This window comes from Leiobunum rupestre, chromosome 9 (genome assembly GCF_980474605.1).
Source record: "Leiobunum rupestre chromosome 9, qqLeiRupe1.1.hap1, whole genome shotgun sequence".
NCBI lineage: Eukaryota > Metazoa > Arthropoda > Arachnida > Opiliones > Sclerosomatidae > Leiobunum > Leiobunum rupestre.
The window spans coordinates 51,642,528-51,656,016 of NC_143392.1; the positions used below are offsets into that span (position 1 = coordinate 51,642,528).

A 13,489-nucleotide genomic window follows, 5' to 3' on the forward strand; every position below is an offset into this window, starting at 1 on the left:
TATAGTAGCTCTATTAAGACTTTTGTGTCTTTTAAAAGAAAACCACCAGCGCTTGCGTGCACTGAGTTACCACAGAAATGGAATAGGTCCAGAGGAAAATGCGTAAAGCCACTAAAGCTACGTGATGTCAATTGGGGAGCGCCTAAAGAAAGTAACACCACGCCCAATATTAAAAGTCGATTATTTGAAACTCGTAGATACGGAGAAAGAACGAAACTGAATTGAAAGAGGCGGTGAAAAAGCTTCAATCAGACCTCTGCGCTAGTGGTCATAGTTCATTCTACGATAGTTTAGAACAAAATTATACCACACTAGGATAGGAAAAAACACAGTTTGGTAGGGCTGGTCTACCTTAGGTTTACAAATACCATTAATCGAATATGTTTTTGATTTCTAGTTCTCTGTTGATGTAATGCGTACAGATTCATATGCCAAAGACAATATTAATTTTTTTTTTACCTAGCCAGAGAAACAGCTCGATTTGGGAGTTAACGAGTTACTATTTACCAATTCCCGAGGATGAATATCAAATAATTCAGGTAAATTTAAATTAATTGAAATGTATTTCCTTTTTTTTAAATAATAAATATATATTAGATCAATAGTTTTTGACATGGTATAAATTTAAATATAAATTGAACATTTAGAGAAGATAAAACACGTGTAAAATAATAAAATACCACTATGGAAGAATTTACTCGTGTAAAGTCATTAGAGGGTGAAACTAATTTAGAAGAATTCACTCTCGTAGAGATGTTAGCGGGTGAAGCTGATTTGGAAGATTCAACGCTCGTAGAGATTTTAGCCTTTGAAGCTGATTGTGAACACTTAACGCTTATAGACTTTTCCAGGTGATAAATTAGACTTAGGCTGAAAATTGCTTGAGGATTTGTTATGAATAGGTGAAACATTAATGGAGCTATCCCAATCAAAAACTGATGGAATGGCGTTAGCTTTTAGACGTGGTCTTTCAGAGTCTAACGATAAAATGTCTTGACCCAACAAAAGCCACCCAGTACTGTAGTCCGAGAGAAACCAGTGCTATTGTTTTTCACTCAAGCTAGCCTTGTTTTGAATGTAACTCACAGCCTTTCCATTTTATAATAGATCTCACCTGGTCTACATTTGCTTTAGATTTGGCCCCGAGCCCACCTGATTTAAGCAGTTAATGCTTAGACACTAGTTACAAACTGTTCCATACACAAAGGAAAAGTGCGATTGCTCAATTCTTGTCATATTGAATCATAATACGAAAGAAATACAACAAATCGTGTGGAGCACATTTGATAATCTAAGTTGAAATAAAAATAATTTTATATATAGAAATAATGAGTGATGGTACATGGTTTAAAAGAAACGATTGGTAAATTTTTACCAGACATTTTAAAAATATATATGTAACAAAAAAATTAATTTTCAGTAAATTGTATAATGCTGTTTAAATCAGTGTTTGACAATACAAATTACTGAATGAGGCACAGTATTTTGTTGCTAATGTTTTTGGCACGTTATCACTTACAAGTAATTTTTTTAATTTGGAATGAGTTCAGAAGTATCTTATCCAGCACTGCATACTTCTTCTAAACTTCTTAAACAAAAAAACCCAATACTCTTTGCTAAAGCTCAAGAGCAAAGTAACTCGTGATGCAGGATCTTATAAATGCATTTTTTATTAATAAAATACTTTATCTACAAGATCCTGCACTACATATCGCTACCATAGAGCAAGAAAGCCTGAAAACCCCTATTTGAGGAAAACCAGTTGCAAGTTGAAATCTAAAATAGTAAAACAATGATAGTCTAATAGTGAAAATTGATAAAAAAGAAAGTTATTTTATTTAGTTCGATTAAAGCCCGACAAAGGGTTAAAGAACCCATCACGTTGAGAAGAGGAGTAGCGCTAATCCTACAGGTCCAAGTACGTAGCAAGGGCCTTCCGGAACTGAGCACGGCCGGGAATGTTAAAATATTTATTGAAAATTATGTACTTAGCCAATTTAATTTTAAAAACACTCTAGGATTCTTATTTTGAATTTGTTTCAAAAGTCACGTATCTCGACTCTTGCTCTCAGGTAGCGATAGTGTTTACCTAAGAGTCTATTCTATAACATATTTTATATCTTAAGTTCATCTGCTTTTTAATTACACGACGAAACCCACAGCCATCGTCTGTGTGCAACAATATCAAGAAAAATCAATGTGGATTAACTTCACAACAAAGTACGAGAATATAGGGTTAGAATCTCTGCCAACACATATTCTTAATGTACCTGACGTTCCTGAACTCTCTTTTTGGTCTACTACATCAGTTCAATTACCATCCTATGCGACCCATACTATTCATCTCTACAGAAAAAAAACATCCTAGTCAGTGTTGCATTCACTCGCAGCAAAAAGTGTAGTATAAGAAACACATCAACAAAATTGCAAAATTGGTGGTTCACAATGTAGTGATTCCGGGGCCCGTGGTTAAATTAACCATAAGGCTCAGTACACTTGAGACTAATGGTTTGGTGTTAATTATCTGGGCAAAATTTCAAAGCTAAATGTAGACCTCAGAGCCAGCAAGAGTATACTTGGTTAATATCTCTATATAATCCTTTAGAATTTAAGACAGTTTCTCTAAACAAATGTACATCTAATTTTAACAGAAAACTAACTGAAAACTTACTATAAACTAAGTATTATAAATAGTTAGGTCTATGCGACCAATGTAAAATTCCCAAACAAACAGTGAAGAAAAATTTAACTTTTAGATATGAGCTAGCTAGGTAACATATAATTTCATAACATTACCTTACAAGACTCAAGAGTGACAGAATCAGATAGCAAGGCTAATCCTAAGCCTTCCAAACTAGCCCTAAATACAGTTAACTATTTTTTTTTAATAATAAAGATAAGTTGCAACAATTACTCAAAAGATAATCTATCATCTCGTAAAATAACAAAGAAATGTTGTATTTACCATTCGAACAATATGAATTCGAAAACCACATTCTGGATAGTTGCAGCCTTCTCTCGCTTTGTACTTACAGTTAAATCCGTTAAAGAAATTGGAAAAGACCACTAATGAATCAACAACACCTGTAAATGTTTATTTGCATCAGTGCCTACGTTATTCACAAAGTAGACCTGATAAAATAAGCTTCGTGCGCGCAGCGCAGATGGCGTTACTGTCGTTTTAGCCAAGAATCTAATCGGTGCCTTGTCAGCCATTCGATTAAGCGTTCTAGTTTGTTATCCGATTTCTATGGGATTCTTATTTTGAATTTCTTTCAATAGTCACGTATCTCGACTTACTTGACTTTTTCTCTCAGGTAGCGATAAGCATGAATAAAGTTGGGGTGGCGCCGCGTCCCAGCACGAGACTTTAGCGAACGACCTATACTTAATTTATAAAAAAAAAACGTTTTCCGGGTACTACTACTGATAACGATAATGTAATTATTTAATATATATATTTTCAATTTATTTTTTAAGTGTAGTCCCAGAAAGTACAATTATTGTATTACAGTCTTTTTAGAACTTAAAGATTCCAACGGATCGAAAAATATATATTTTACTATTAAAACACATATTTCTTCGATCCATTGAAACCTTTTACCCTTCACTATTAAAAAAATATTTTTTCGATCTGTTGTAACTTTTACCTTTTTTTATTAAAAAAAGTGGCATCGATCCGTTGGACCCCCCTTGGATCGCTTGGTCTTCGGCCCACTGGATCCAGATCAATCAAAATCATCTTAACAAACACAGTAAATAACAAAATCTACGGACTTCCCTAAAAACCTTCAGCTCGTTATTCATCATAAATGCGTCATATATTGACGTATTCTCCTGGAAAAATAACAATAAAATTACCAGTCGATTTGAACTTTGCTTATCATAAACAAGGCGATTTTATCTCGTTTTCTAAATTAAAAAGAAAATAGGATACATGAAGACTTTCACCAGAGACTCTTTGGCCGACGGCCACGCAACATGTTTTTAAATTTATCCCTCGCGCTACTCTTCGCAAATGCGTTCGTGGCGTTTGGTACACCCGTTCAAGAGTTTGAATTGACTTCACGTATATCACCGGTGGAAAACAGAACGAAGGAGGTCTGCAGCTCCGGAAAAGTAGACGCTGCAACCAGAACTCAAGATGGTACCACATACTTCTTTAAAAGTAAGTACATTTCCTTAATCTACAAAATGGCTTGTGATAGTTTCCACGAGGGTGGCTTACGAAGAGTATTGGCGAGACTTGTTTTTCTATCTCGTCATTTTAACGATCAATACTTCAAATATATTAAAAAACTCAAAGAACAAATGTAAACGAAATAACTTATCGCATTTTCTTCTAAAAAGTGTTTCACACTTCAATTTAATTTTAGGAGCAATCTCGTACTTGGCGGAATGAGTTGCAATCGTACATATTAATATAAATTTTATGGCGGGTACCGATAAATATGTTTTAGAGCTGATGGAAAAATATTCAAAATTTGACCTTAGTCAAACGTTGAAGTATAACTTATAATGAATTTAAAAGAAGACCAATTTTTTGGATATAACCAAAGGGTTAAGATGTGCCTTTCCACACAGTGTTTTCGTTAGTAGAGTTTTTTGATATTTTGTTGTATATTAAGTAGGCTTTTAAATTATGACTAAATGTTTTTTTTAACGGAAACCACTAATTCAATATAAGTTTCAAACGAGGCGGATTTGTAACAATTCCTTATCTATATTTTTGGAATCTGAAACGCAGTTGAAATACTAATAAAAATCTGCTTTATTGTAAGAAACTGGTCTAAGCTAAAGGATGAGAGTTTCGTTTATTTAATGAGATATTTTATTATATATCATTCAAGGATCAAGAGGGTTTATATTGTACATTGAGGCCCTTTAAAGCGAGTTATAAAATATTTAATACAGGCTTGGAAATGCTACACTTCGTTTTCAACGCGTATAACGCCTAAAATTTATTTAATTCCTCGTATTTTCTCCAAAATTTATAAACATGTTCCATTCATTTTCATTAAATTTACTTGTCTTAAGGTAACAATTATTTTAAAAATTAAAGTTTAAAAGGTGTACAGGTAGGAACGAATGAATTTTCTAACACGGTTATACAGCGCAAAGCTGTGGTAGCTGTTACCCCATCTAGTGTCAGACACTTAAAAACATTCGCAGGTTTTCACATTAAGATTTCCGAAAGAATGTTACAGAAATTCGCCAAATTCTTAACAGCAAAGAAATTTACAGAATTTGATTTATTAAGTTTTTACTATTTAGAAACGTTTGGTGTAAAACACATTCATAAGCTAGTTATTTAAAGTCTACAATGAAGATAAGGCTAGACATATTTAGATTAGATTGATAAAACTTTATCAATCTTTTTGATAAAATTCTAATTTAATTTAAAATACAGCTGTTATTGTTAAATAATCTTTTCGAGTAGGTCACCCTTGCTATTTACATGAACTTAATCGCATGCTTAGGACTTCAACATAAAGATAAATAATATCAAAATTGCAAGTCGTACTGGAGTTCTTAGAGATTGGTTAAGTGAAAGTATTTTTCTAGAAATTTAAGGGTTTATTTCGAACAAGGCCTAAGTGAATGCTTTTTTTTAAACCAAAGGTGATTACTATTGGAAATACAGCGAAAGAGATGGAGGAATCGTGGACTTACGCTTGATAGCCGATGATTGGAAAGGTGTCAAAGTTCCAATAGACGCTGCTTTAACCTGGGACGACGGCACAACCTTTCTTTTTAAGGTACCCAATCGCATTTCCTTTAAACAAGCGATATCTTTCCTGCACACTCATTTTCTTACATTATATTTGCCAATTGTATTTTTATATTTAAGTTCTAAAAAATTTATATATAACATGACAAAAGCTTTAATAATTTACTTCATCCATTCTTCACAATGACAATGAAAGTTTATTGAAAATGCGATAACTGGTAGCAACTTTAAGAAATACACTTTTCGTTTACTTCATTTTAGGTCAAGGCCTATCGACATTCGCACCGACATTTTGTTGTCACAATTAAGCAATTCAATCTATTTTAGTTCCACAATTAAGAATAATTTAAATAAATAGTGGTTGTAGAATGAAATAACATAAATTTCGTTAAAACTCTTTAGATTTATTTCTTTTAATTTGTTTCAATTTGCTAAATATGGGCGATTTAAAATTTCAACATGAACATTCGAGTAAATATTTGATTTATGATAACAAAAAATCCCAAATATTGTTTGATATAAACACATTACGAGTGAGATTTCCATTTTCTTAAAAAATACTAAATCTGAACTTCGCCAAATCAATTTAAAACTAAGTTACTTGTCAGGGTGAAGATTACTGGAGATTCGTGAATAAAAAGGCCCTTCCAGAATACCCCCGAAAAATCAACGACGGCTTCCGAGGAATCCCGAATGACCTTGACGCCGCCCTGGTGTGGAGCAAAAACGGGGTCTCGTATTTCTTCAAAGGGGACCAATATTGGAGGTACGACCAAAAAGCAGGCACGCCCACTGATGGTAAACCCGCCCTGATCAGCTCTTGGAAAGGGGTTCCCAACCACGTTGAGGCCGCACTTCGATGGGAGAATGGACTTACGTACTTCTTCAAAGGATCCAATTACTACAGATATGATAACGACGTAAGCTTTTATCGAAAATAAAATATTTTAAATTTATTAAGCATTTAATCAGTTGACGAACATAAACATTTTATTCGTTTAATTTTGTCCTTAGTTTTATTAAAAATTGTTAATTAAATAAAAATAATTCATCGCTTATAGATAGTAACACCCATAAACGCCTGGAGATATATTATTTGCTTGATAAATTAATATTGAGAAATGCCGAAATATTTCATTGTTTTTAATCATAAAAGCATACTGAATATAGAAAAATCAATTCAGTGTAGTGACTACTTAACCATTTTTTAAAAGCTTAACTTTAGTTTGCGAAGATCCTCCTAGCCAAACCGTGTCGCAATGCAAGAGTAAAAAACTACAACCTTAACCAAAACTCGGTAACTTCTAATGCTACTAATTCCTTAAAGTCCGCAAGAGTTATATGCTTAGATTTGCAACTAAAGGAAAGAAGAACAACTAATATAATAGTATTTAATACAAATTTGCACTTAAGTCGGACTTGGTACGAAACACTTTATAATTGAACATAAAAATAATCTTAATATTAATAATTGAATAAAGCTTAAATTTTCCTTAACAATAAGCAGCTAGCAGAGGGCCATTATAAGTTAACCTTAAAATAATCAGATAAGCTACCAAAGACTCGCATAGGTCCAAGTAAACTAGCGACTTTTAATGCATTAAGTTCCGGTTGGTCAGTTACATAACGTAATAGGGTTGTGGCAACCCCTTATGTCAGAGCTCTCTCCACCCACTTTTACCCTCAATAAGTTTAACTTCTTTAACTATTGAAAAGGGTACCTGCAATTTAACGCTAAAGCAACCATTCAACGTGATCTCAATCAAATGATAAATCTGTCTTTAAAATGGCCGTGGGACCGTGTTTGCCAATCAGTGCGTTTCCATTTAATATTTACCTATTGTTATATCGTCACAGGTTGAACAAGTCAATCCTTCTCAATATCCGAGCTCTACTGTTAAAGCTTGGTTCGATTGCGAGAAGCAGACTCAGCTCTGGAAACACTTCGAAAGAGAAATGCCTAAAGAAATAGAAACAACACCCAAAGATATAATTGAAGCCATTACGGAGCTGATGAATGGCATAGAAGGAGTCTCTCCTGAAATTCAGGCTCGATCCAATTTGGTTCGATTATTTTCGAATTCCAAGTAAAAATGCGATTGCATTAAAATTTATTGCATAATAATAAATAAAATTTATTTCAAAATGTTTATGAGTAGTAAATATATTCGACTGTCAAAGAAACAAAACAGACTTGATATGAAATGAGTGAGAAATTAACGATTTAATTATCTCTATAATTATTTGTTGCGCTTTTTTTATCCTTGCGAGAAAATATTCGAAGAGTGTATTTTTCTACTGACTTAATTAATAACTTCTTGAAATATTGGCACTATTTAAATTTGTAATTTTAGTTATAGTAAAAGATATCTTTCATTTTTTTCGTGTGTGCTTCCGTAAGATTACGCAAATTGTTCTCCTAATTGCCTTTTAACCCAATCCGAAAAGATTTAAATATGCTTCAAATATTTATTTTTATTTCATTGCTCACATATGTGGCAAATAAATATTGGTGACGGTCACGCCGCTGCCGCTCCCAGCTGTAGGACCGATTCGGGGGCAGGAAGGGAAAAGGGGGACCACAAGGGAAAATCTCCTACCGGTTTTACCTAGAAAAGCCCATTTAAAAAAAAAGTCTTCACCGAAATTTTAACTCACGTCCCTCCACATAGCAGCTTTAAAAACTCTCACCTTTCCGATCTACGCCATCCTCTAGCTCGTATAAATAGCTTTAACACTTATAGTGCAAAATTGTTAGAGATTGGAATACCTAGTTGATAGGTGGAGCGAAATACTATCTTGACCGCGAAAATTTAAATATCGAGTGTCCATATCTCGCCATTGATAGCTTTTCATAAATTTTTGAAATCGAAACCCAAGAAGTTGGGCATTTGCCCAATTTACCGTTTTCGGTAGTTTGGCTTTGGGTGGTAGATATTTTGTTAAAAATTAAGTCCGGTAACGTTAAAAATTTACAACGTATGACCTGAAGTAGCAAAGAAGTGTGACACTTATCGGAGTAATAGGCGATGCTTACAACGTATGACCTGATGTAACAAATAAGTGTGACACTTATCGGTGTATTAGGCGATGCTTACAACCTATGACCTGAAGTAACAAATAAGTGTGACACTTATCGGAGTAATACGCAATGCTTATAGCGTATGACCTGAAGTAACAAATTTTTGTACAAATTCCTTAATCACCTTGTTTTTTATAATTAGTGGAACCAAAATTAGAAAACTTTAACTTGTGGCCAACCTGACTTTTGTTTCTACAGATTCCTCAATCACCTTGTTTTTTAGAATATTAGGTATATTTGCCAAATTATGATAAGCAACATTTCTAATGATAAAATAAACTTTAATGATCTTTTTAGGTATATTTGACAAATTTCTAATGATAAAATGATTTAACATTGAGGCTCTAGTTTATTTAATAAAGAAAAAATACGTACATAGGCGAAATTAAATAGTGTTAAATGAAGACATGGCTCAAAGTCATACTATTTTCCGAATATTAAAATTCCTAGCTATGATGAGATTTTCTAGCAAATTTAGACAATGTAACACGACTTGTTTTGGAGTTATTAGCGCTTTCTTGCAATTTTCCCTTTTAGGACCTTTTTAAATTTTGTAAATTTATCTCAACTTCCTATTGGTTGAATCCCATTGGGTCTACGCTACGTAGATCCAAAACGTGACGGGGAACACTTTTCTAATTGGAACCAACTTTCTAACACTTGCGGTTCTCGAGATGGTTTTTGGATGACCTTAAAGACATGGTTCAATGTCATCGAAATTTTGAAAGAAGGTTTCCCCTTACACACACTATGCGACCAAAAATTTCAAATTCGTACCTTAAACTGTTTTGGTGATATTCACCCTGGTCCAAATTTTTGTGGACACCCTGTAGTGTTTGTCGAGATAATAATTGTAGACGCTATGGCCTAACCAGGGAACACTTACAGAGGGAAAGGCAATGACCTGGCGGAGAGCGTCTAAAAATACCTTCTCGCTCGTTTCTAAACGCACAGGCTTATTTTACCTTTGCGCATGCGCGCGCTTCGAATAAGTTGCGTACTTATATTGATAGCGGTCACCTCGTAATTCGGACTACGCGGTTCTCAAGGGCATTGTAACTGCTGACAATTTTGACAGCGCTAACAATTAAATTAAACTTTTCTTTGTACAAACTACAATGAATATGGTATAAATTAATAAAATAAAGTTGCTTAGTTTTAATTATCCTTTAACTGGATCTCCACCTAGGTTAGAAGATGTCATGACCATTTTTGTTTGTTTCATTGTGATCCCTATATTTCCCTGTTTTTCATAAAACTCATTGCAACAATCATGTTTGACGATTGTTCTCCTAACTTTAAAGATAATGAATGTTCATTCACTAAAACATGTAGTAAATGTTTTTATGAATTTTGGAAACCTTGATCCGTATTATCCCTTTCCCTTGGTACACTTTTCGTGTTTTGGAATAGGAATTTTCCATTTTTTCAATAACATTCATTTTAGAAAGTTCTATGAAGCATATTTAAAATTGATATAGCTGATTTTTTTGGGAGAGGTGCCTAAGCTAAGATTATGCTATGGAGATTTCGTTCCAATGGAAAAACTGATCCTGAAGACGAGCAAACATAAAAACAACTTTAATTTTAGTACATGGATTGCGATAAATTACTATTGTATTAATATTAACTTACTTGTGACTGCGCATGCCATGAGATTGTCCGATAGATTACCCTGATGAAGGAACCTTTATTGTCCTAATCAAGTTCTCCAAATGTCTTGTGGCTTTATTGAAAATTTATAATAATTACTAATTTTATAGTCACAACTAGAGCTGATTACAATTTATAACTAACCACTATTTAAGTTGTCGCATTTTGCGCAGTTTGAACCTATTTGACTTTCAAGTTCCTTTATTCGTAGATCTCTTTTCTCTGTTTGAGTAAAATAGATATTAGCGACTATGCAAAGTATGACTAAAAAATCCAACTTGTGCATTTATGATAAATAAAATACACAACGATTAATCATTGTGTATTAAATTTAAATGAATTGTAAAAATATCATAGTAATAATTAATGACTTACTTGAAATTTTCATTATAATTCCGTTGTATAACTCATTTCCATAAGATATTTTAGTACGTGCCCCTTCATATCGGTTTGATATGAATTTTACTGCAGTTAATGGAAGAATTGTTGTCATTTTTTCTTCAATCCAGTAGATAATTGCATTTTAAGCGGCAACACGTGTTTTCTTTCTTTCTAAGCCTTGCGTTTTTTTAAGGCATTTGCATAATATTTCTTTCACTATTAGACAGAGTCTTAACCGACTAAGGTTTAAGAGGTCTTTCACATTTAAAGAAATCTTATCTTTTTTTTTAATTAAATTGAAATCACTAATTTTAGAATTTAAAGCGCTAGCGTACATTACCGTTACCGTATCATCACGCACTACGCGCCAGTTGAAGAAGCGAACAGAAGAGTAACCCGAAGCACGGTCAGCTGATTCCAAGCACAGCCAACTTTGTCTTGCACAGCGCCAACAGCATGAGTCAAAGTTGGCTGTGTTACAAGTAAAGGTAAATTCAAAGCGCGGCCAACTCTAATAGCGCTTTTGCCTACTTGGAAGTGCATTATCAAAGTTGACCGTACCCAAGGGTTTTTCTGGCTTTAGAAATATTTCACACAAAGGCAAGTACGAAAACGAACTTAGCACTTCCGCAATTTATTTAATGCTGCGAATTTGGTGGTTACTATTACTATATTCGTGTCTCTTATTTGTATTTTGTCTTAAGAACTTATCGTCCGATTTAATTATAAAAATTAGAATCAAATAATTATAATGAAACTTCATAAATATTTATAAAACCTCAGGCATATTTAAAATATAAATATAAAATTATGATTATAATTATTTTTTTTACAACAGTATACAATCTTTTTCGCGGTATTTTCTGGGCTCGTCCATGTTTGATTTTCCCCCATTCAGTACCATCCTCCATCACGGTGACCCAAAGAGTGGATGCTAGAGGGCAGAAGCAATGACCGAATAGCGGGAGGCAAGTAAGAGGGGTAAAATAAAGGCGCGAAAAAGAGTGTATATACAGAAATTTAGAAATAGGGTAAAACAAAAATGGGCTGTAGAATCACCCTTAAATTGCTGTGGAAAGTTTTAATCAGCTAATGTTATTATCTATAAAAGGCTGGAAATGCCGAAATAACAATCACATTATACAAAAGTGACAACTGTTTCAAATCGACTTCTTTAAAAAAAATTATAGGCAATGTGGTTTTTAAAAATTTAAACAATGATATATAGTTTTCTGGAAAAATTAGCGAGCTTGAGGATAACCTTGTCGAATATCCGCTTGAGTCTCGGAATATTTATAGGAAAAATCGAAGTTGAGACCAATACATTTACATCTCACAAAAAGGCTTACGTCTACCCAATAAAATAGTTATGTTTATCATTTTACCGTTATTGCATGATTCATAATATACAATTTTATTGATCAGAATTAAAAAAATATAAAAACTTAAATATTTTAGATATTAAAACACTATAAATCAATTTATTTGTGTTTTAAGTCATATGCGCTAATTGTAATCAAAATGCATGTTGCACATATGAATTAAACTATATTTTACGCTATTTAATTAGATGTTTGCAGTTATTAAATTTTACGGGGACCGCTCAGATGAAGTTGTACTACTATAATTTGTAAATGACCACCAAAAAGTACTCATTAGGAAGGATGTTAGAAATTTGAGAACCAGTAAAACGAGATTGGGATGATCAGTTATAAAAATCTACAAGAAAGTATGTAACTAAACATTGTTAATACCATCTAGAAAAACGTTTCATTAGAGTACTCTCGTTTTTCTTAACCCTATTGAAATTTACTAAATATTTATATATATTTGCATTAGGAATGACATTCTTTTAAATTAATAAAAATTAAAGTCCTCTTAGCTTTGTAAACACTTTAATTCGTATTTGCAACTAAATTACCCTATCTTGTCAAAATTTTAAATTATCCTATGGATTAATCCATGTCATATTCTGACTTATTTACAACTCTTTATGAGACCATTAACTCAAATTAATATTGAATGTTTTACTTTAGTCTGGTCTGCGTGGAAAATTTGTCCATTTTAGATCAATTTGAATCAACCAAATTTGGCCTTATGAAGCTAAATTAAATTTATATTTTAAGTTATAGCCCTACTATTTCACAACTTCATGGCCATTTTGATTAATTTAATTAAAAAAAAATATATATTTAAAGTAAATGTTTTAAGTTTTTTCAACTTCATTATGTTCCACACATAGAACAAGAGCTTTAAGTTCCACGAATTCCCATAAAACCTATATATTTCAATTAAAATAACGCATAAATATATAATTGGTGTTGGCCAAAAATTTAAAATGGTGTTACATAATATTTTCGCAAAGCATTCAAAAACCATTAACACGTTCGAATTTTACAGCACTTAAACCAATTCTAATGAAAGGCGTTAAAATCTTTCTTTAATGATGTATTGTAGTAAGTGGTATTTTTCGCTTATAAGTGTAATTTTGTGTTATTTTTATTTTCAATTTTCATTACCATAACGATTTGGCAGGCCTCCTATTATGCTATTCAAATTAATGAACGCAACATGGTAATAGTGCGGTTGCATATAGTAGGTACTATTCGTCATTACATAAATCACATAAAAATAAAAAAGAG

The 13,489-nt window shown here is 32.8% G+C and overlaps 1 protein-coding gene across 1 annotated transcript; it reads left to right on the top strand.

The window, feature by feature from the left end:
• The first annotated feature begins 3,844 nt into the window (after nucleotides 1-3,844).
• Nucleotides 3,845-7,843, top strand: LOC149930865 (uncharacterized). Its single transcript, XM_090158529.1, has 4 exons — nucleotides 3,845-4,168; nucleotides 5,623-5,759; nucleotides 6,340-6,651; nucleotides 7,589-7,843. Exons 1-4 carry the CDS (start codon nucleotides 3,982-3,984, stop codon nucleotides 7,820-7,822), a joined length of 870 nt encoding a protein of 289 aa, XP_090014655.1. The 5' UTR covers nucleotides 3,845-3,981; the 3' UTR covers nucleotides 7,823-7,843.
• Nucleotides 7,844-13,489: the final 5,646 nt, after the last annotated feature.

What these genes read in the sequence shown, in the direction of transcription:
- LOC149930865 (XM_090158529.1), top strand. Translation starts at nt 3,982, where the DNA reads ATGTTTTTAAATTTATCCCTCGCGCTACTCTTCGCAAATGCGTTCGTG. An exon ending in TACCACATACTTCTTTAAAA is followed by an intron (nt 4,169 to 5,622) that starts GTAAGTACATTT and finishes TTTAAACCAAAG; the next exon opens with GTGATTACTATTGGAAATAC. An exon ending in GCACAACCTTTCTTTTTAAG is followed by an intron (nt 5,760 to 6,339) that starts GTACCCAATCGC and finishes GTTACTTGTCAG; the next exon opens with GGTGAAGATTACTGGAGATT.